The sequence below is a fragment of the Bacillus rossius genome, chromosome 5 (genome assembly GCF_032445375.1).
Source record: "Bacillus rossius redtenbacheri isolate Brsri chromosome 5, Brsri_v3, whole genome shotgun sequence".
Taxonomy (NCBI): Eukaryota; Metazoa; Arthropoda; class Insecta; order Phasmatodea; family Bacillidae; genus Bacillus; species Bacillus rossius.
Genome location: NC_086333.1, coordinates 46,330,064 through 46,354,871, shown reverse-complemented (window position 1 = coordinate 46,354,871; position 24,808 = coordinate 46,330,064). Strand labels below are relative to the sequence as shown.

General features: G+C 35.4%; 1 protein-coding gene across 2 annotated transcripts in view; it reads left to right on the top strand.

Annotated features, from left to right (window-relative positions):
- The window catches only part of LOC134531772 (growth factor receptor-bound protein 14-like), a 648,199-nt gene that overhangs the window by 332,948 nt on the left and 290,443 nt on the right, over nt 1–24,808 (top strand). For both annotated transcript variants that reach the window (XM_063367665.1, XM_063367666.1), the window contains one exon: nt 8,617–8,676. In XM_063367665.1, the coding sequence (XP_063223735.1) occupies nt 8,617–8,676 (60 nt within the window). The remainder of the gene's footprint in view (nt 1–8,616; nt 8,677–24,808) is intronic.

Sequence of the window (24,808 nt, the reverse complement as noted above, 5' to 3'; positions counted from 1 at the left end):
AAAAACCCAAAAAAATTATTATTGTCCTGAACGATATCAGAATCCAGTTTATTTTTGGATTCCTTGGTCTCAGGATCTAGGTTATAGTAATAAATGTATATGTTTTAGTAAAATGTTTTGTTATTTGTACACAGTTTCTAAATGTTTATTTTTAAAAATTAAGTATATTACTCGCAGCTTCGCTCGCGCAATTTCAGAACATTGATGATGTTTTACCATTGTAGGAAACGTATTGCGATTAATATTTTTTAAAGTGGTGATGCGTACGTGTCTAATAATCCAAGGATATATTTTACCATAGTAAAATCACCCTAACCTCCTTTACTTTTGAGGTAGCCAAGATGAAACATTGTAAAATACGAGCATGTTTCATTTTGTGATTACGCCATCTTTTACACTTATACATACTTGCATTTACTATGATTAAAGTTGTGCTGAGAATAATTAAACATTTTCATCTTAATACATATACTCACATTGTTTTAAGATTTTTTCAAACAATCTTAAAATTCTGTATAATTCTATAACATTCGGAAACATATTCTCGAACGTTCGGGAAGATTCAATAACATTCTGGGACATTCTCCCACATTCTCGAACATTCTGGAACCTTCCAGAACATTCAGGAACATTCTGGCCGATTTCGGCCACTTCGGAACTCTATTCACAGATTCCCATAAGTCCACTGGTCGATGCCCCTCTTTTGACACCCACATCTCCGAACCTAACCCCTGATGTTTTCCTGCTGAACAACGTTTGCTGCCAAACATCATCTTACAGATGCATTTGCTCCACAAATTTTGGTTCAGAGGCCGCGAGAGATAGATACCGCCTTATAATCCAGCATTATCAATAATCCGGCAGCTGCAAAGTCCCGAGCGTGCCAGGTTGTCGAAAGATAACTGTATTTACACACAAGTAGCACGGAAATTATTACATGACTACTAATAGTACCCAGTAGTAGCTCTTAATATAATCGATCCAGTCTTCTTGGTGAGGAAGGAGAAATCTGTTCCTACACCCCCCCCCCCCCCTTTTTTTTTTGCCCCTCCCACAACTTTTTTTATTTTTAATCATACCGTTATAATATTTTTTTTTAAATTTCTCGTAATAATTTATTGCATTTTTGGGGGTGTACGGCTGATTGTTACAAATACCTACGACAATTTTCATTAATGTTTTCGTAACCAAATATAAGTAATCAAAATATTTGTTTAATAGTTATAACATTTTTTCAGGACTTTGTAGAAGCGCAATAAAAAGTATCTAACTGACGGAAATGTTGTACTAAACTTTATGATGAAGATGATGATTCCTTTATACTGGTGTCCGTGCACGGCGAATCCAGCTAACGCCGCGGTGTTGTATGGCAGGGTGATTCCAGGATGGTTGCCCATTGCCTTTCGCAGTTTGGTGGTATAAGGAAGTAACACACACACTCCTGGACTCAGAAAGGAAATTTTCCACTGTGAAAAATATTCAACCCGGCCAGGAATCGAACCTGCGACCTCAGTCTCAAGTGCCAGAATCTCCACCCATCGAGTTGGAAGGTCAGACATCTACTTTATAAATTCTTACAAAAAAAAAGCTATCGAATCTTCATAATTCCAGAAATATTAGTCGTGTAGAAACGGAAGTAAATTGATCTTTGTTTGCCGTTTACTCAATGACGATTTTAGTTACAGGTACGTAAAATTCCGTAAACATGACAACACTGGCTTCGCCTCGTTGTGGATAGTCTGGAGGTGATAAAGCTGAAAAAAAAAAAAAAAAAAAAAAAGGCTTGACTTTTGGAACGCACGATACATACACTGTTTTATTTTTTTTTAGTAAACTAAACAATTTTTTTATGTAAACTTACAGATTTCTGTAAATTTGTACAGTTACACGAAAACAACTGTATCATTTAAAAAAAAAAAAATTGTGTTCGCAGTAATTCTGGGTTCGGATTCTTACCCGGGCATATATGCTTTGTGTTGTCCCAGTACCTACAACAGTTAAAAATTATTTTTATACCGTTCCCTGAACAGCTTTCCAGTATTAACTGCGTACATTAATGAGCGTAATAAAACAAAATAAAGTCAAACGGTTTAATTCTCGATTATCTTCTCCATGGTTCAATATAAATATGTGTGTGTGTGTTAGAATGAAAGATCATTTAAAATATAGAATTTTTGACCCAATTTTCGTAATAAAAAAACGTATTTCATATATGCAAAAAAAACCATAGCCACGTGTTACAATAAGGTACCATATCTTTCTTGTTGTATTACAAACTACTGGTTTCCAAAAGATTCTTTTCTTAAAAGTAGAAAAAAAAAGTTTTTTTCCGTGTGTGCAGGACGACGATACGTCATGCACGTTTCTCGCATCTTCCCTCACTGCTCTTAACTACTTGGCCATTTCCATATTTGCAGCGTCCATTAGGCCGGCTGGCACGGGTGGAGCTCGCCATAAAGCATGGGCTTGTCTCACCGCGCGCAACAAGTGGGGGGTCGTCCCTTTCTCCTGACCTCACTCTTCTCTCTCTCTCTCTCTCTCTCTCTCTCTCTCTCTCTCTCTCTGTCATTCTCGTTCTGTCATGCCGAGCTCACGTACTGTTGTTCCGCTGCGCGCGGCGCCACGTGCAAAGATCTGCGGACTCAGTATTACAGGGGGAAAAAAAAAGTTCTACGTGTCTTCGAAACACGTGAAACACACACAAATACAATACGCGAGTAGCCTACTTACAGAACGGTGCTTGAATATTTAATTCACTGCAGTGTCATGACGTCTTTAAAAAACTGGTACGACTTTCAATCTTTAAGTTCGTTTGTTGTGAATAATCCCGTATCTTGTGCTCATCAACATAATTTAACTTAAGGGATAAAAACAACAGTGTATAAATTTGAAGCGCAATAAAATATTATATATATATATTCTTTTTCAGACTGTCTTTGTCGGTTGCGTGGTGTTGATGGAAATGATAACAGTGCAAACTTTATACTGCGGAGGAAACTTTTTTTAGTCAGTTCTGCATGATATGTATATGTTTATTTAATGCATTTTTATGATAATTTTTACGGGGCATTATCTGTTATCATGTCTGGTATACTAATGAAACAAAAGAGACCGGAAAACATTGGAAAGCTCAGGGAAATTGGATTAAGTTGGAGTGTGGGAACCCCATTGTTACTACTGTAGCAGGATATGATTTACAAAAGCAAATAAGTATTGGGGGGGGGGGGTTGACAAGGTGCTATATCTTATCAACTTTGATTAATGGCATTTCGCATTCGGGCCACTTGAGCACTTGGCTTTGCCACATTTAAAATCGAAATCTAAAATAAATCAATTTGGTTCTAAAGTTTTGTTCGACATCTTGATCATTCGTGAATGATGGTAAACAAAGAAAATGAAGGGGGCGGGGGGATGGAACGTACAGAGAAAGGAATCGAACCCGAGTCCTCTTGCTGGGAGAGAAGAAATCTGACCATCCTCCATCCCAAGACATTTTATTTATTGTAAAATATTACCCATCTAAGAATTTTTTTTTTATTTGTAACATCTTAGCACTCAGTATACGGCATTTAGTGGGATTGAGTAATTTCGTGAATGTCGCATGGAACAGAAATGTGTAACCACGGTGCTGCCTTCTGTGGCGGATAGCGCGTACCAATGCTCACGAAGCCAAAGGGAAACTTTATAGTATTAAATGATGAATTTTAACAAGATGGCAGTATTTTAATTAAATTTCTTGCCAAAAATCAGTTCAAAAGCTGGGGTATTATTATTTTTTCAAGTCTTGTACACTTTTGTCGGACCGTTTCATATATGTATAGTTTAAAATTTCACTCTGTAAATCGAATGATTCGATAGTCGGCTTAGCTTCTCCGACAACGAATTCTAGCGGTGATTGCGTAAACTACTTGTGATTCGTGTCAAGAAATGTAGTTGTGAACACATTTTGCGTATATATGTATCACGCTCGGGATTATTTTAAAGAATTCAACGTTTAATATATTGTTACAGTTTCGTATTATAAGTGTATCTGCAACCTAGAACACGTAAATTTGCTTGTTACCGAGTTTGGATGTTACACATTTTTGTTGAGAACTGAAAGACTCGCTGTCATATTTTTTTTATTCCTCTTAATCCATTATTGAAATTTTTTGTGGTAACGAGCCACGCGTTAAAAAACCTGCTACAGTTTTTCATTACATTTCCACACACACATTATTTCCAATATTTTGTAGAAGCACAACAAAAAGGAAACTTATTCAATCGGAAAAGTTTTACTTTAAGTTTTTTTACAAAGCAGATATAGTTATAATTATCATTTAATATAATGTTTTTTTTTTTCAAGGACCACAGTTTTCGTGTTATTGATAGACTGAAAAGAACACTATTTCAAGAGAAGATTGCTTTTCTTTTACGTAGAAAATGCTACACAACACGTTTTCAATCCTTGCAAAAAAATTAATTTAAAATTACTTTAATTTTAGCTAGAGTAATAAATTTTTGTAGGGTAACGTTTGTATATTGGTGTAACATCGTGTTTGTGGTCATAAGAAATTAGTTTGTAACTGTGAAAAACACTATATAGGAAATGTAGCGAAGGTTATATGTTCAACATTCAAGACTGCACGTTTTTGCTAACGAACTGAGCATTTCCGCAACCTGATATTTTTAACCTTTTTTTTTCTTTTTTTGCTGTGCAGGTTACGGCACCGTGTTTTCACTTTGTGAATTTCACAATACTTATTTTACAAACAAAATTACAAGTTACATTCTTGGAGAAACGACATTTGTACAACGTGAAAGCTTTCATCGTGTTGTTTCGTCGATGTACACCGATAACGAACTGGGAGGGGGGGGGGGGGGGGGGGAAACAGAGACCATTGTTAACCTGAAACGTCGGATGCTTTGTTGCCACATATATCTAAATGTTGCTCTGTGATAATCATTGACTTAACTGTGTAGCGTGCAGTTTACAGGGATTAAAGCCACAAACACAACCTGAATAGTTCCGAAGTTTACTGAAGTAAAATGTTAAGTTGGGTTCGGTCAGTGTAATAAATAATAATTCTTTATTTTTCCGGGAGGGTAGGTTAAGTTATCATAAATAAAATGAAAGGTTGGTTTGGTTGGGTTAGCGTTTATTAAAATAATGTATGACCGTAAATTATATAAATCTTTGCAATATGGTGGTTTTTCACAAGCATTCGGCAAACTTCGGAGAATTTCGGAGCTGTTCGGTTGTGGCTCTTAACAATGTGAACTGTAATATTCCCGATTTAACTTGTTCCAGTTCAACTCTAATATCTGGGTAGAACGTCCTGCTTTAATTTATCACCAGGTCGGATAACCTAGAGTCTTTAAAATTTCAGTATGAGACCGCCCCTATACAGTTAGAAATTACCATAAATGTACGCACTTTCCAACGAAAAATGGAGCTAAAAAAATCGAAGGTTTTCATATGACTGGAACTTAATGTAATCTACGCCTTTTTTTTCTTCCAAGTTCTGTGGTTGGTTATAAACAATATCAATGAACGCGGAAGGAAGAAGAGTAGTTTTTCTGTGGACTTAAAAAAAAGTTCTTGAAGGTTTTGTTAATACTCGAACATTATGCTTATGGGTTCCGTTTAAAGGAAGTTTACTCAGTTCCTTTTAATTTTATGGAGGGGATATGCAAAAGAATGAATGAAACCATTGTTGTGTTTGCAAATGTTTGAGATATGAGAAGATGGGCTATAAATTAAGCAGAATATGGGATCCACTCTTCAAAAAACCTCCAAACCTAGCTCTGCATCTAACAAAAGACAGGTCGCCTCTAGAGGCTACTGATATTCCAGCACCTCCAGCCATTCACAGAAGCCCAGCTCTGATTGGCCAAACCCACAGCCCAACTAGACGAAAGGAAGACTGTGATTGGCCCACAGCTACAGCCAATAGGAAAAAAAATCCTCTCAGGCGAGAGTATGTATTAAAGGCAGAAGATCTTGTAATAACCTCAGTAGGTAACCCTACCTGATGATGACGACTGCAATGTCGACCGAAATGTCGGTGATATATTCGCACTGGACGCGGCTACAACCCAGAAGCCAAGCTACTTCAACATTAGAATAAGTATAGTTTTTAACACATGTATTATAAATTATCTGAAATTTTGTAAATAATTATTTAATATTAACGTCTGATTAAATTAACCTGCACAAAGCCCGTGAAAATTCCTGCCATGCCTGCTCGCACAGTGTGCAACCGAGATAAATGCTATGAACCGACCCGAGAGGTGGTTCACATCGAAGTTCCCAATGGTCTTCACTCAGCGCTCTCACTCGGTGTTGCAACAGGATGGGGTCGAACGATGTTCAAACCAGCTCATGACTCAGGATCACGCCTGAGCTCTGATGGTGCAACTGGCCATTAGCATCTAGAGCAGTATCGCCTCTAAACGCAAGGCTGTGTAGACTTGCGCGCTGTCTTATCATCGTGCATAGGCCCACTAAGAGATTTAAGCGGTGCCGTTAACATTATATGGCCGAGAAATGAAGATAAGGTGAAATGCAACTCCCTCGAGTACTTTCCAAGAATCTCTACCGGATCTTTGATGCCAAAACATTATTCAGAAGAAGAAAAAAAGTGTTTTAGCCATTTTCACTCTTCTAAAAAAACACAGTTTAAAAACGAATAACGGAAACAGAACTATTCACCCGCCTTCAGCGTATTCTTAAATGTTTTTTTTTTTTTTTAAACAGACGCCACTCCGATATTTTGAGCTGTTTTAAAATAACGTGGTTTTTAATGAGGTTCAGCACACCGTATGGGTGCCGGGGAATTAATTATACATGCTAATTATGCCAGTCGTGTTTTTTTTTTAATCTTTACGTAACTATTCCTGTCTAAGAGAGGCATCCTTGTTGACACCTCGGCTTCGTTCGCGTCGTCTGTTCCGCCCACGATTTCCGCGTCCAAACTACAACCGGATGGTGACGTGGCGGTCTCGTGACCGGAATACACAGGATAGTTCTACTGGTGGGCGTGGCCACAACCACTGCGTCTGGGCGCTGCACCTTACGTGTCTACTCGAAGAGATGGTATGTGAGGTGCGGTTTTTCTTAATGTAACATTTGACCGTGTTCGAACAAAACGAGATATTGAATTCTACCCAAAAATAAGTTATAATTTAAATATTTAGAGAGAAAAAATATTTGTTAATCAAATTTTATTGAAAAAATGCAAATAATTAGTTTTAATACAATTTTTTTAACCTACGCCATTTCAGTTTTAAACTGTCTCTATTAGAAAAATTCAAGAATTCAAAATGAGAAATAAAAAAGAAAACATAAACACACAAAAAGCAATCCTAAATCATTTGATGTCGAACAAATGGACCCATCAATGAATCTAAACCGGTATTATGGGCAACACAACGATAGAAAAAACAGTCTGGATCATTCTGACGAATGGCAGTTCGCGAAACGTCGCAACTGTTTTGTCTGTGGAATGAGGTACCAGACTCTCTTCGGCAGAGCACGTCCATCGCTGTTTTCAAAACTCGTTATCGCGCACTGTTTCAACTGAAACAGTCAGAGGAAACCCTGCCACATGAACAGAGTCAGCAGGCATCATAAGTGTTGGCTAATCAACTGAGAGCTAGAAGGGGGTTAAGGCTCAATACATAATGCCAAAGTGTCAGGAGTCTTCAAACCTCTTCCTATTGGTTCAGGTGTCAACCAATCAAAAAATTTCCTGACATTTGCTTCTGTATCAGCCTCTTCTCATTTGCGGTTAGGCCCAGTTTAGTTTCGCTCTTCTTGCGTTCTGGTGGAGGTTTTTTTTGTTTAACATCTTCGCTCTCGATATACGGCTTTTTGTAGGGGTAATTTCGTGAATGGAACGGAAGTCAAGGAACGGAACTATGTAATAACCACAGTGCTGCCATCTGTGGCGGATGGCGCGAACGAAAATTCACAAAGGCAAAGGGAGACTTTATACCTAGTGTTAACTGTTTTATACTTTTATCATAATGGGCAGTATTTCAAAAAAATTCATTGTCGAAAATCAGGTCCTAAGCCAGGGTTTAATTTTTTTCTAATCTTTTTCGCTTTTATCGGAGCCGTTTCAATATATACTTCAAAGTTTCGCTGCTGCTGCGGCAGCGAATTCTAGCGGTGGGGCGGAAACTACATGTGATTTATGTTCAGAAATGTTGTTGAGAACACAATTTGCGTATATTTTTCACGCTTGGCATTATTTTAAAGAATTCTGCATTACATTTATTTTCCTAGTTTCGTATTATAAGTGTATTTGCAATATCAAAACACATGAATTTTCTCGTTACCGATGTTAGATGTTACATATCTCTGGCGAGTACCGAAAGACTCGCTCACTTTTTTTTGTTTTTATTTTTATCTCCCATGAGTGGTGGCCATGTACTGTCCAGCTTGCAGCCATCTTCTGCGTGTTGGTGATGTTTGGGTTTATGAACATGCGAATGGTTTCTCTGACTATCCTCTTCCTGTGACCGCGAATCATCGCTAACGAGACGCGTTAGATTTTAAGCTCAAACCATTCCCATTCCTGGTGGCTGGAATCGATAAATATATCGACTGTTGACTTTTTGTTGTTGCAGGTGCAAGTCGTCGCCAAGTTCCTCCGCGGCCAGAAGAACAAGAGCTTCAACAGGAGCAGGGTGAGTCGGTGTCTTCATTCTGCAGTCGCGGCCATGTGCGGAACTGTTAGGGGGTGTCCATTAATTACGTGAGGCGATTTTGGCGATTTTTCGACCCCTTCCCCTCCCCTTTATCTCACGTGAGATTTTTCAAAGGGGTATTTTTAGTGTCAATACAATAATCTGTGCTTTATTGCTTTGGATTTATTTAAAAAAAAAAAAAAACATAATTTGCTTAAATATTTTTATTTATAACTAGTATTTAAGACAGAACGTATTCTAGAATGACAGTGAGAAAATCGAACAATAAAATACATAAAAAAATAGGAACTACTAAAATTCGTAAAAGAATATTCATTCTAATTCAGTCCACGGGGACTCATGTATGGTCTCAAGAGTGACTGTGGCATTCGCATAACCGCAATAAATATTATTGCGTAGGATTTAGCCATATTTTAGTGGAGAGACGTGTTTTACTTAATTTAATCCAGTTTTCTCGCAATTTTACACTTGTTTCTTGTGGAGAAAAAAAAATTACGCGATATTTTCCGAGTTCCCCCACCCCCTTTTTTTTTATCAACCACGCGAGACTGGGTGAGATTCTGATCAACTCCCCCCCCCCCCCCCCTTTCTAAATGCCTTACATAATTTTATTGATGTGACGGACCCTGCGCGAAAATTGCATAGTGAGAGAAAAAAAATGTAAATTGGGACAAACACTGAATGGCTTATTTTCCAATAAAACATAACTGACAAAAAATGTGACTTTGCGGATACATCTGGTGTTTCGTACGTTGCACAACTGTGCACATTTTAGAAAAAAAATAGTATGTCAAAACACACGCAAGTGGGGGTTAATGTGATGTAAATTTTCAATTTATTCCAGGGTTTTGCAGCATATTTACCATTCTTTGAACGAAGGTAGGACGATGAACGCTTTCGAAAATATCACGTTACCTGTTTGATTGTCGCAACACGTTGGTAATAAAAACAAATCTGTAGAGTCGAATTGTGCACGTGAATTTTCTCGTTACCGAGGTTAGTTGATTACACATCACTTACGTGTATTGAAAATCAACTGATTTTGTGTCGTTCTGGAAAATCGTAAGTCGATGCTGGAGCCATGCCCATTCCATGGTGGTTATGCAGACTGGTCGTTTTTCAGTCGTTTATAAACGTCTTTTGCGGCGTGGAGCTCATGTTCTGACTAATACGAACCTCTTTTGGAACAGGAAAAACTCATTCACTGCGACTTTTCTTCGCCCTTCGTAGCTCACCGAACCAATTTATAAACTCGTAAAACTTGTTGTGCAAGTTTTATGCAATATCCCCACACACGTCACATTTCTTGTTACTAATCACTAAAGCGATTGTATTATTTTTTTAAGTAAGCAAGTTGACCATGAGAATGTTTTTTATTGTGACATAATCTGGCGATTTTTTTAAAAGGTTGTCATCCGTGTATCTTTGGAACTTTAGTGGATTTTATGTTTGGTTTCACACGTTTTGTTTTTTTGTTTTTAATTTTTTTTAGTTTATTAGTTACCTACTGCTAATTAAGGGCTCTTTTTGGAATTCTAACACAATGCCTCCCTTGCATTTGTTGTTGTGTCACAAATATTTTCAACAGATATTCATGAAGTTTAATATAATGTGTGTAAAAGTCGTGCAAGTGTTCGTTGTTATTGTCACGTGCGAGAATGTTTACACATATTATATTAAAGTTAGTGAATATCTGTTGAAAATATTGGTGACAATTAATAGTAGATGCAAGGGATGTGTCATTTAGAAATTTAATAAATAGCTCTTAAATAAAAGTAATAGCGGAAAAAAAACGGGGGAAAAAATCAGCTTGGCGTGTGTTACCTGGCCTTCAGAGTTGTCAGGAAATGGTATGCAATAAAAATACCATTTCTACAACACCATCGCTATATTTTAAACACCCAAAAAATAGCAGGAAATGCTGTTATGAACACGCCTGATGATGGTTAAAAAGTAATGAATTGGGATTTACATCGTTAAACACAGTGCTCTTCATAAACCATAGTCCTTTAAAGCTGTTTCCAAATGCAAACACCACACTTGGCCTAGTGTTTCGGGTGTCTCGCAAACATGGTGCTGACCGTCACGTGCGCAAGAAGCGACGTCACGCCATGTCCATTCGAAATGCAGGCATTGCAGTGCATGCATGGCCACACCCTGGAAAAAAATCATTACATTTGTTATATATCTGTATATGATTTACTGCCAAATCCAATGCTTTTTGTAATGCGTATGGTACGAGCTACACTGCTACTACACAGAAAATATTTTTCTGTTCCTTTACAAAACTTGTGGAAACCATTTGACATGCAATAGTTTGTAGTACTACAAGAAAGGCATTCTAAATCTGCAAAAACATATGGCTATGGTTATTTTTGCATTTGTGAAATACGTTTTTCGAGATAATTTTATATTTTAATTGGTGTTTAATGAAAGCATATTTGTTTTTAAACCATGGAAAATATGTTCTTATATTCAACTATTTGACTTTATTTTGTTGTATCATGCTTATTAAATGCGCAGTTAATATTGGAAAGTTATTCAGGGAACGGTTTACAAATCCTAAACTTTAACCATTGGATGTCTGGGACAAAAGAATGAGTTAAATGCCCGGGTTAGGTTACGTTAGGTTATTTAGTTAAGGTAGCCATGAAACTAAAGTTTTAAATCATTTGGTTTTTTTTTACATTACTCAGTCAGTGTTGGATAGACCTATGTGTACAAACACCGAATTCAGATTTATTTAATTTATTATTATAACTTTACCCAACAAACTTGGATAATGCTATGTGTCCCCGGGTAAAACTAGGTACACTTCTTATTCTAGCATTATCCGTAAAAGATACACTCATGACTAGGCGGGGCACCTTAAAAGTTTTTGTCGACGCGGTCGCTTTGTGGCGCTCCCGTTGCCGAAATCGCCACCGGCAGACCGACAAAGGCCTGGCGAATGGTCTGGCTGTCAGGTAGATGTGGCAACAACGGACGTGCTTCCGGAGCGACAAGCGACAGCTGTTTTTTTTTCTTCTTTTCCTTTTCCCCTTCCGGAGATGTGGGAGGGGGAGCTGGGCACATACATGGAGTAAGAAACACGATTACGTTTCTGGCTTATTGGGTAGCAAAGAAGCCTTCAAGCACATACAGTAGCTCCCGTAACTCAACGTTTCAAACTTTTTTTTTTTTTTAGTTTTTAAATCTCCACCCTGCTCCAAATTATTAGATACTGTGACTAGAAACCTTTGCTATGCAATTATAAATTACCCTTCTATTGATAACAATTCAAAATTAAATCAAACATGCTATACTTATGGAAATGAAACTTTTTGCGCCACTTATACGGCAACAATATTTATTCGGGTAACACTTCACGATGTAAAATTTAAATATATATATACGTTTGTACCTTTGCAATCAATTTGTTTTAATTAAACATAGTAGATAGATTTGGTTCGTATGAGGACAGGGGCTGGGGGCTGGGGATTAGGGATTATGTCACTTCCTTCGACCATGCACACACGAAAAAGTGCCCCGTTACAATCATCAGCCATGTTGGATTACGTCACTTCCGCCGGCCATACACGCATGAAAAAGTGCCCCGTTACGTTCATCAGCCATGTACGCACGAAAAAATGTCCCGTTACGTAACGAACGAACGGAGGAGGACGGACAGACCAGCTCACCAGGACGTCTCGCTCTGAAAAGTATTAGGCGGTAATAAACAGCCAGGAGGTAACGAATATAAGCCTACTTCTACACGTGTTATGAACGCCGGATACATACAGCCAGGCAGCCATGTGTTTTGGCGCGCTGTACTTCCACGACGCGCAACGGCACCGGCAAGTTTTTATTACTACCTCCTCTCAAGTTCTGATCTCCTAATACTTCACAGCAGAGAAGTGCTGTTGGTCGGAGCCCGTAGGTACTTCCTTCGCACGCCATGTTTTTTTTCTATGTGAGTTAATTAAAACCCGTGTACAACAAAAACGGAATTTTGACAAGTTATTGAGAACTAAATTATAATAATAAAAAATGTTAACCAATAAATAATATTTAAATTCCTCACTACTATTTGAGTAATTTAATGTTTTGTTTAAAATCTTTGAACATTGTAATAAATGTAAAAAAACCTTGAAACCAAACACTATAGAAAAATTTGTATATTTAGCATAGGTATTCTAATATATTTTCAATTAAAATAAATTAAGTTTTATTTTTGCAAAGTTTTTTTTCCAACCTGCTGAAAACTTTTCAATTTTAACATAAAATTTGACATCTTCAGTGACATAAAACTTCTTGACCTTTGACCTTGACCTTTGACCTTGACATTTAACCTTGACCTTACCCTTGAACATTGACCTTGAACATTTACTTTGACCTTGAACATTGACTTTGAACATTGACTTTGACCCTGAACTTTGACCTTGACCTAGAAATTTGACCTTGACCTTGAAATTTTACCCTGACATTGAAATTCGACCCTGACCTTTAGCCTTGCAACCCTCGATGTTGCCAACCTGATATCGTCATCTAATCCATATGCTAACCTAACCTAACCTAACCTAACATAAATTAAACTAAACTAAACTAAACTAACCTAACCTAACCTAACCTAAACTAAGGTTAATTCTACTACAGGTTGGGAAGATCAATGTTATAAGTTTGGCACACTATTTGGTTTCTCCGCCAGGTAGCAGTAGTGTTCCATGAGGTGGTCACTTTCATCTATTTCAATGTATTTAAATGGGCCGTTTGCATTTTTCAAAGTGAAATAACAATATGTGTAAAACTTGTCAGTTTGTTTTGAATTTAAAATTAGGATAGCTTAACTTTCATCTCTAAGTAGTTTTTAATTTAGTTTTTCAATATGCCTAAGTGTTGTTTTGTGCCCGGTTGCAAAACTGGATGTTGTAGAAAGTACGACGCAAGCATTAAAAAGTATTTAAGGCTCCTGCAGACGAAAAAATAAGAGAATTATGGAACAGAAAGATCCCAATGAGTGATAGAGACTTGAGGAAAGCTGATTATGTTTGTGAAATTAATTTCGAGGTTCGTGAAAATAAATAGTATATCCTAACCAATTCCACCCCGACTTCCAGCTTGATAGTCACGTTAGGCTCTGTAGTAGAGTAGGATGAGTTCGTTGGTATCAAACCAGATATAAAAATGGTATTACAACATGCATTTGATATTTTTGTTTATGTTAAGGTTCATGTTCGTTTCTGTATCATTATTAAAAAAAACTTCAGGTTATATCTTTTGTATGCCAATAACCCCAAAATTAAAAAAAAAAAATGGCATTCATATTTTCAGTACGTTTTGGGCTGTTGATAATTGTAATAGGTACTTTAAATATCAACATTTATTCACCTATTAATTAATTAAAAAATTTTCAAATAGCCTTCTAGTTTGCTATAATACTACTTACCATAAGTAATATTTCTTTCGTTTCAATTTTCATTCAGGTTATCATTTTGCTCAAGGATTCCAATCTGTTGACTATATTTAAAACATTTTTTTAGATAACCAATTAGATCAAAATATTCCAATTGAAAAGGTTTTCACCAGAACTGCATGTGTGTTAATTTAAATTGAAATGCAATTGCACTTACTAGAGAAAGTTAACAGCACTTTGAAACTTTGTTGGCATTAATAACAATTCAGTCTAAATTGTTGCTCAATCTTCCAATAGACACACAACACAGAGAACATACACTGTGTATTAAGGAACGTAAAAAAACACATTGTGGAAGCCAGATGTCCCAAGATGATATATTTATAGACCTATACAATTTCATTTCACAACTAGGAAAATCTAAATGCACGTGACTTAGTACACAAGATCCTCAGTTTAATATAAAGTAGGAAAAATATATTTAACGAGTGAGGTCATATAAAATAGTAATTGGGTTGAGGGGCTGGGGAAATCCGGGAGATAGGCTGACCCGAGGGGTGTACAGAGGGAGGAGGGATCACCAGTGCAAGATCCAGAGGGAGTGGAGACGAACTGAACCAGGAAAGCAGGTGTTTCTGGTGAGGACAGGGCGAGAGTGGAATGGGCTTGAGGGAAGGGTACTGAATGGGAGAGGAGGGACGGACTTCAGAAATTGGTAGAGTGAGCTAGAGGGGAGCTCCTTGCCAACGGGTGAAAGCCCAACCACAAGTGTATAAAGATAATAATTTAATATCCAACTACCCTGAGTTTGCTACAACCTACTGAAAAGTATATCAATGTGTGCTGTAAGTACATTATTTAATATTTAAATTCTAATGAAGCCAATGACTATTTGAAGCTCATTCAAAATCCCTTTCTTATTACCTTAATTGCATTTTGATTTTAAATATTATTTGGGTTTAAATAAATTCATGCGAAAAATATTGATGAACAAAAAGCACAGTTGATTTACAGAAAACACACACACACACACACATATATATATATATGAATGAAGTGATTTGAATAGTTCCAAACTTACAATACAAAATGAGATAACTGTTTAATTTTTGTTAGGGTGACTGTAATGTTACTCAACATTTTTAGTTTTACTTATATTTTAACACAAATGAGGGCTTATTATTGTGGATTGTGTTGAAAACGAGAAAATCCATTAAAAACCACTTAGCTCGAACAATAATGTGCTCAAATTCAAAGATGCACAGTTTTTAAAGAGCACAAAGTGTTACAGGACATGAAGTGGCATGTGGCATACATGTTGAACACAGCTGTTATTACAGCTGCAATGTCAAGTAATTAGCAACTATGTATACACATTTCAGGAACAAATGATATTAAGATATTATGTTCACGAAGTTAAAGGTGATACCATCAAGATACCAAGAGGTAAAATAACTTTAACATAATCTGCAGTGCCAACTATTTTTCCAAACTTGCCTCCATACTTGACACAGCGCAAGACATACAGAAGAAAACTAGAGATGAGTGCAAGTTCATTTTTGAATCAAACACAATACTTGCTGCAGTTATGACCATTTAAATTTAAAATTTCAAAGTAACCAAAATCTCATTTAAAACCATTTACAGTTGATGGCATTTTTACTTTTAATGAAATTTTTTTACCACACAGTACTCAGTGGTTTTCAAGATACCTAATTACTTGATTTTATGCTATAGCATAGCTGTGAATTTTGTGTGTGTGTTTTATGATAGTTTTATTGCATTAAGTCCTACAAAATATTTTTTTCTCTTCATGGCAGGGGAAATTAACTTACCTTTTTTTTATTTCTCCACAATTTTTTGGCTCTTCAGGAACATTGGATCTGCTGTAAAACAATTATGGCAGCAAAGTGCTCTTTCATATCTTTTAAGTAAAACATAAAATTGAAAGAAATACATTTAAGTTTTATTATTAAAGGTATAGAATTGAGAATCGTAACATGAAATTCAGTTGTTCACTTAAAGACTTGACTATGATTGTCTGTTTAAAATTACCTTATTGCAGTATAATTTGGGTAAATATGTATTGTACGGATTAGCGCCAAAAAAAATCGTACAAATATGAAATAACTTTCATTATATGCTATCTTACCTCCTCTTTTCAAAACTGCCTGCGGAGATTAAAAATTCCAATTACTTTTGAAGATATTGAATTTTTTAATATTCATTTTTTGCCGAATTTTTTAAAAAAAAATTTTAAAAATACGAAAATACCGTCATTCTGTGCTCTATAACTTCCTCTTTTCATTAAACCCGGCGGAGATAAGAAATTCCAAATACTTTAGGAGATATGAATTTTTTAATTTTAATAACTATATCTGTACATCCACACGGCGTCGACCATTGTTTTATTTATTTACGAGTGTCAATTGTGTTTTATTGGATAAGGTTGTCACGTGATAGGTCGTGATAGGCCAATATTCAAATGAACCAATAGGTGATGATTAATTTCTTATTGTTCAAAACGATGTGTAATTACAACGGTCACTTCGCTATTTGTATTAGATGTTGTAGTCGATCTTGGAATTCGTCTATCATTATCGTGTTACATTCTGTCTTTGAAATGGCCTGTGTATCTGGGAATAGTCAGCTATGCGGCGGGTGTACCCTGCATGTATTCGATTTTGTGCATTTGTGTGATGATTGGAAATTTTTGTTTGAATTTTTAGTTGATCATGGAGTTTTGAGTAGTGAGGTAAAGTGCGACCAATGTGGGACGGTAATTGAGTTGGCCGAGGACAGCGAATATTTTCAATGTCACCGGACAACGGTAACTCGTGCCAGTAAAAGAATTAAAAGGGTAACTTGTTGTTTCAAAAAATCTTTCAGGACCGGCACGTGGTTTTCCAAAAGTAGACTTTCGATTGAAACGATTATGAAGATGACTTATTTTTTTTTAACGATTCATCACCCAAATACTGTTTTCATTCAGAAGAATTGTAATGTCAGTTTGAAAACCGTCGTAGATTGGTCGTCATTTTGCAGGGAAGTATTAATTAAGTGGAGTTTGGACTTAAATGTAGGGAAGTTGGGTGGGCCGGGGAAAGTTGTCGAAATTGATGAGGCAAAAATTGGTAAGCGTAAAAACAATAAGGGGCGAGTCATCCAGGGTCAGTGGGTTTTTGGCGGAATCGAGAGAAATGGTGATAACATTTTTCTCGTTCCTGTCAAAGATCGTACTAGCAGAACGCTCCTGCGCGTGATCAAGAAGTACATTTCGCCTGGAACAACAATTATAAGCGACTGTTGGCGTGCTTATAATTGTCTTTCTCAGCATGATTATCTTCACCTGAAGGTTAATCATAATATGAACTTTGTTGATCCCGACACAGGGGCGAACACCCAAAGAATAGAGAGACTTTGGCGGGAAGTGAGGCAAAATGTACCTCGATATGGTCGACGAGTTGACCACTACGTCGGGTACCTTGCGGAATTCATGTTCCGTCGGAGGTATCGCGACGTAGGTGAACGTCTACATCATTTCTTATTAAGTGCGAAGGAAATGTACCCGCCTCCAACTTAGGTGAGTTTTTAACGTTTCAAATTTTGTTGTGTTATTTTTTATTATATTGTTGCGCGTAAAAAAAAAATTACGTTCGTTCCTACTGTTAATCATTTGTTCCGGGTTTGTTAGGTTAGGTCAGCTACATTAAAAATGCTCTAAAACTAAACAACAATTGAAATAAATTTATATAATTTTCATGTCCGCTCAGTTTTCAATTATTTATAATGTAGCTGACCTGACCTAATCTACCTTTGTCCCGTTTTGCACACACGGCAAAATATAAAATGGCGCGGCTCGAATGATTACATAGGGCTTGTATTGCAAAATAAGAACGGCGATATCTCCTAAAGTAATTGGAATTTTTAATCTCCGCAGGCAGTTTTGAAAAGAGGACGTAAAAGAGAATATAATGAAAGTTATTTCATATTTGTACGATTTTTTTTGGCGCTAATCCGTACAATACATATTTACCATAATTTGCAATGTTTATTAAAACTTGGGCGCCAGCACAATTCAGAAGGAAAAAAAAAATGATGAAATTCTTTAAAGATTTTGAGTGCATTACAATAGGAATAATAATAATTTTCAAAGTATTTGCTTTTCTATAAAACAAAACCTATTTGAGTTAATTTAATCACTGTTAAGTAAAACTTTAAGGGAATTTTAATTTCAATCTGAAAAATTAATTTACACTGGGCTTAGAAAATCCTATTTTATCACACAATGGTTTACACATACATACACACATCTTTAAAGAATACGCAAATGTAAATGAAGTCAAAACAATCTTCATTGGAATCTGTAATAGATCCAGTAGTTCGTAAAAGAAGGGATCATCTTAAAAACTGTAGGTAAGTGTGATTAAAAAAAAATCATCTTGTGTTTTTATTAACTACTCAATTACCACCTCTGATTTGTTACTAATTGGAATACATTAGTTTTTGGCAATAATTTAAGTTATATCAGAAGCATAAAACAATGTATGAAACTAGGTAAACAGTGTACTATTATATTATTTTTTATTTATTTATTTGTATTCCATTGAGCCTTCTTTTTGGTAGAAACCATAAGGCTATGGAGCATGTCATTTACATATTTACAGTTATACATATACATACAGTTTTACATGTACACAGTTTTAAATACACATACATACTTAGTTTTACATACATATAACTTTGAAGTAAAACAAATAGTTATAAAAATTTTTCAGAATATTTATTGTTAGAAATATATAGCAAAATAATAATCATGTTTGAACATTCTTGTTTACAGAACATTGATAACAAAAATTCTGTCAATATTGCTCGCTTAGAGCCACAAAGTGCCAGCTCCCCAAGCACCACAAAAAACGAAAATGTGTGGCAGTGGCTAATATCAAGGTCTCTTGATAATGGTTGGGGCAGAAAAACAGAAAACGATGCTTCACTGACATATTTCTACTACCGAAAATCTGAGCAGAACAATGCAGATTTGTTAATTAAAGTTGTTTGGGAACGTGACAGTGCTCAGCCAAGTTTGTACATTTGCAATTGTAAAATAAATATGAGGAGGTTAAATTTTAACTATGTCCATACTACAGACAGCATTTTGTTACTTCTCAGAAAGTTGGAAATAATAGAGTTTTGCAAAGGGGTACATATCAAAGAAATAACCAGCATGAACTCACCTCAAGTGTCATTAAAAATATTAAGTAATGCAACAATATGCAATGGAATTTTGTTTAGTCCAAAATGTTGCTTTGTTTCAAATGAAGTTTTCCTACACTGCAAATGCTTCAAAACATGACTAATAAGTAAATCTAAAGTTCCACGAAGATGCTTTCTAACTAGAAATGTGAAGCGTTCGGTACTAAAAGAAAGATCTGCCATTACAATGATAAAACACTTACAAGGAAAAAACAAACAGCTTTCTACTACTGCTTTACAAGAGGCCATAAACAATTTGCCAGAAAAACAGCAAGAAGCTGTAAAACAGTGCTTTCATTCCTGTACGTTGCAGAAAAATTCTTTTAGTAAGAAATGGATACTGGAATGTATTCTTATGCGATGTAAGAGCCCTTCTTTGTACAAGCATATTCAAGAACAAAAAATTCTTTTTGTTCCCACAGTACGCACTATCAACACACACATCCGAGGTATAAAGGCAGAATGTGGCATTTCAGATTATATTCTGCAGTGCATTAAATGTAAACTGTAATCCTTGCTTATAAGAAAAGACACTATTGAACATCATGGTGTACTGCCGTTTGACGAAATAAGTTTAACACAACATTTGGATTTAAATTCAGTGTCTGGTACAATCACAGGGTTAGTGGATGTAGGTTCTAATACAACAGACACACAGTTCTCTCAGTATGCTGACCATGGTTTGGTCCTATTCTTTCGGCCATTTATTTGTAACTGGGGCCAGGTTGTTGGTCTGTATCTCACCAAAAATGCAGCCCCTGGCAATGTCCTTACAAATTTGGTTCTGGATGCTATTGCGAAACTAGATGCAGCTGGTCTGTTTGTAGACTGCGTAGTGTGTGATGGAGCAACAACAAACCGTTCAATGTGGAAAAAGTTTGGTATTGGCATAAAATATGAGAAGAACTTTTGTAATTCAGTTACCCACCCATGTAGTGACACAGGCGACATAAAGTTATATTTCATTTCTGATGGTCCACACTTGTATAAGAAACAGATGGCTTAAATCACGTGTATTTAAGGTTAGTTTTCAAATGTAAAAAAAAATTGCTGACATTTCAATATGATTATTTGATTGTTAAAATCTGTTACGGAATTTGTTTCATTTAAGATCGGGATGGAAGCAGCATGCATGAACCACTTGGAACTTCTATTGAAGTATGACAGTAAAGCGGCAGGCCTAAGAATGGCCCCAAATTTAACATATAAACATGTGCAGCCAAAAAATTTCCAGAAAATGAGTGTTACTCTCATGAAGCAGGTAACTAAAAATTGCTGTACAAATTATGTAATTTCCATAATGCAGTTATTCATAATAATATTTCCACACATCAAAATTTAAGCGATAATGGTACTTGTCATTGTTTTCTTTACCGACTAACTACCAGAGGCACTAATGAATTTATGAACACAATTTTCTTTTACTTCCAAGAGCATTTTTGGGAATGAAATGGGAAATATGGGCTCGGCCAATTTATTCACATCCTGTGCACACAACACATTAAAAATTATTTTGTAAATTAAATGTATATACTTGTTTTATTAAATAAGTACACAAAAATAATTTTATAGACAGCTTCTATTCATAAACTGCACTTAACAAAAATAAAGATTTTCCTGTATTGAAACATTAAAAATACTTAATGATTCTTTATTTCTTATGTAGACACTTCTTGGTTTCTTGGAGTATATTGACACGTGGGAATTATCCACCAAATATCAGCCAGAATTGTTTCTTTCACCATCAACAGCCTGTGGAATAAGAGTAATGATAACATCAATCATTGAGTTGTCACATACACTTAATTCTATTGGCTTTCGTTACCTTCTCACATCAAAGGTCAACCAAAACATATTGGAGGTATGTATTATTTAAAAAAAACATTCATTGCTGACTTTTTAAAGCAAATAATAGCTAATTAACTAATCCTTATGTGATGTCTATAGGAAAAGTTCAATATTGCAATTGGAATTTAATTTTTTTGCCTTATAAAATTTTCAATAACTATTTTTGAGACCCCAGAAAAAAATGTTATGAAATGCAGGAAAGTAATCAGTGTTGAAAATGAAAAATAGGGACAAATTTATGGACATATCAATTGTGGCATTCCTGCCTCTGAGCACCTGGCGACGACAGAGAGGGCAGGAGCAAGAGACACTACATGCCAAGGGACAAATTAATTCTAGTGCAGGCTTAGTAATACAAATACACATATTATTTCACTGATTTTTCCAGCACAATTTAATATATTTAAAAACAATCAGCTAGTAATTTTAAAACGTGATAGTTACAATTGCTTATATTACTTCTCTAAAACATGTGTTTTGACTTCAGTGAAATTCCATTGAAACATAAAAAATTCAGCTTTGGTACTTCATTATAAAAGTTCACAATTTTAAAGCATACTACATGGATATAGAATTATATGTTTCAATTAAGTGTGGTACTTTGCAATGAGATTTCAATTTAATAAACAAATAATTAAATTGAGGCCATCACTTACAGCATAATAAATAAGTAAATTAAATATAAAAAATCCAACTTAAAACCTTTACACATATCTACATGGTGTATTCTCCACTCTTATGAAGGCAACCATGTGGTTGAAAATTTGAATTATTTTGTTTGTCCCGTTTCCATTTTAATAACTAATAGTTCTGCAACATACACATAAAACTAACCTAACCAATCATTCACTCCATTTCACAGTAATTTTAATGTAGCTAACCTAACGTTTCTACATGTTAAAACAGTATACTACAATAACATAATTTTTAAAAAATATGTCAAGAATTTTGATACTGTGAAAATGGTTGGTTAGGTTTTTGGTAAGCTGCGTTTAAAATACTTAAATAGTGGGTGTGGACAGTTGGTTAGGTTGGTTACATTACAACGATTGAGATATTAAAATAGTCAGTTGAGTTAGGCTAACTACAAAAAAAAATAGTAAAATCGTTTAGTTAAGAACCGCCCCTTTAAACTACACATCCAATGGCATTGATCTAATTATTTAATTTTTTTAATTGAATATATTTTCCATCCTGCTTCACATAGTGCTTGAAGATTAAGCACAAAAGGAACAACCATTTACCTACCACATTTTATCCCTATTTCAAATTTCTAAACAAGCACAAATGCTGCAAGTAGATGGGTGCACCATACAAGCTCACTACACTCATAGTTTTGAAAACCAAATTTCACAGTGAAGCGATGAAAAGTTGAAAAAACAATTATTTTTCTCTTAAATATCTTAGTAAATCACCAACGTTTTGTGTCCGTAAATTTTAAATTCGGACTTGCTGTAACTGATAATGGAATATGGTATGTAAATTGTATTAGTGGCATGAATCAAAATTACGTTAAGCTTGGAAAGACTGTCGCATATCCCGAGAAATCAGTCGAATAATAACCAAGTGAAAGGTTGTTTATGTTATGCTTGCTATATTAACAAGTAAATCTGTAATTGAAGTACAAAGCTTACCTGCAGGTAAACTGAAGTAAGGTAAAGTGAGGTCATGACCTCAACTTCACTTTAGTTATTATTCGCCTAATTTCCATTAATCCGAGAATCAACAACGTTCACAAACTAAATAGTATAGATACTGTGATATCAAACCGATAAAAACACAAACAAGCACATCTTTTTTCATCCAGACATAACTTACCTCAAATATTTGCTTACCTTCATAATATGCAGATTGCTCGCGGCGAAACATAAACGCAGTATAGCTTTTATTTACGTACCCAAAAGGCACAAAGTTGTGAAATTTACACGTTCTTAACGGAAGACTTGTTCAATATAATTCTTGCAAACAAAAAGCACATAACTAAATACCATACCGACTATTTTATTTGACTTCAATGCGGTTTTCTCACGTTCGCCCTCATGGCAGTGTGTAAAATGTTACCCTTTCGCTACGCCAGCGCACCTAGCGGCAGAATTTTTCCCTGTGCCAAACTCGCCCATAAGAAAACCCGGTTTCTTCCTAACCTGTAGTAGAATTAACCTTACCTAAACTAAACTAACCTCACCTAACCTAATCCATATGCTAATCTATGCTAACCTAACCTAACCTAACCTAACCAAACTAAACTAAACTAACCTAACCTAACCTAAACTAACCTAACCTAACCTAAACTAAACTAAACTAACCTAACCTAACCTCTCCTAACATAACCTAACTTAACCTAATCCATATGCTAATCTAAGCTAACCTAACCTAACCTAACCTAACCTAACCTAAACTAAACTAAACCAAACTAAACTAACCTAACATAACCTAACCTAATCCATATGCTAATCTATGCTAACCTAACATAACCTAACCTAACCTAACCTAGCCTAACATAACTCAACCTAACCTAACCTAACCTAAACTAAACTAAACTAAACTAAACCTAACCTAACCTAACCTAATCTATATGCAAATCTATGCTAACCTAACCTAACCTAACCTAACCTAACCTAATCCATATGCTAATCTATGCTAACCTAACCTAACCTAACCTAAACTAAACTAAACTAAACTAACCTAACCTAAACTAAACTAAACTAAACTAAACTAAACTAAAATAACCTAACCTTACCTAACTTAACCTAAACTAAACTAAACTAAACTAAACTAACCTAACCTAATCCATATGTTAATCTATGCTAACCTAACCTAACCTAACCTAACCTAGCCTAATCCATATGCTAATCTATGCTAACCTAACCTAACCTAAACTAAACTAAACTAACCTAACCTAATCCATATGCTAATCTATGCTAACCTAACCTAACCTAACCTAATCCATATGCTAATCTATGCTAACCTAACCTAACCTAATCCATATGCTAATCTATGCTAACCTAACCTAAACTAAACTAAACTAAACTAAACTTAACTAAACTAAACTAAACTAAACTAAACCAAACTAACCTAACCTGACCTAAACTAAACTAAGCTAAACTAAACTAAACTAAACTAAACTAAACTAACCTAACCTAACCTAACTTAACCTTAACTAAACTAAACTAAACTAAACTAACCTAACCTAACCTAACCTAATCCATATGTTAATCTATGCTAACCTTACCTAACCTAGCCTAATCCATATGCTAATCTATGCTAACCTAACCTAACCTAAACTAAACTAACCTAACCTAATCCATATGCTAATCTATGCTAACCTAACCTAACCTAGCCTAAACTAAACTAAACCTAACCTAACCTAACCTAACCTAACCTAACCTAACCTAATCCATATGCTAATGTATGCTAACCTAACCTAACCTAACCTAACCTAATCCATATGCTAATCTATGCTAACCTAAACTAAACTAAACTAAACTAAACTTAACTAAACTAAACTAAACTAAACTAACCTGACCTGACCTAACCTAAACTAAACTAAGCTAAACTAAACTAAACTAAACTAAACTAACCTAACCTAACCTAACTTAACCTTAGCTAAACTAAACT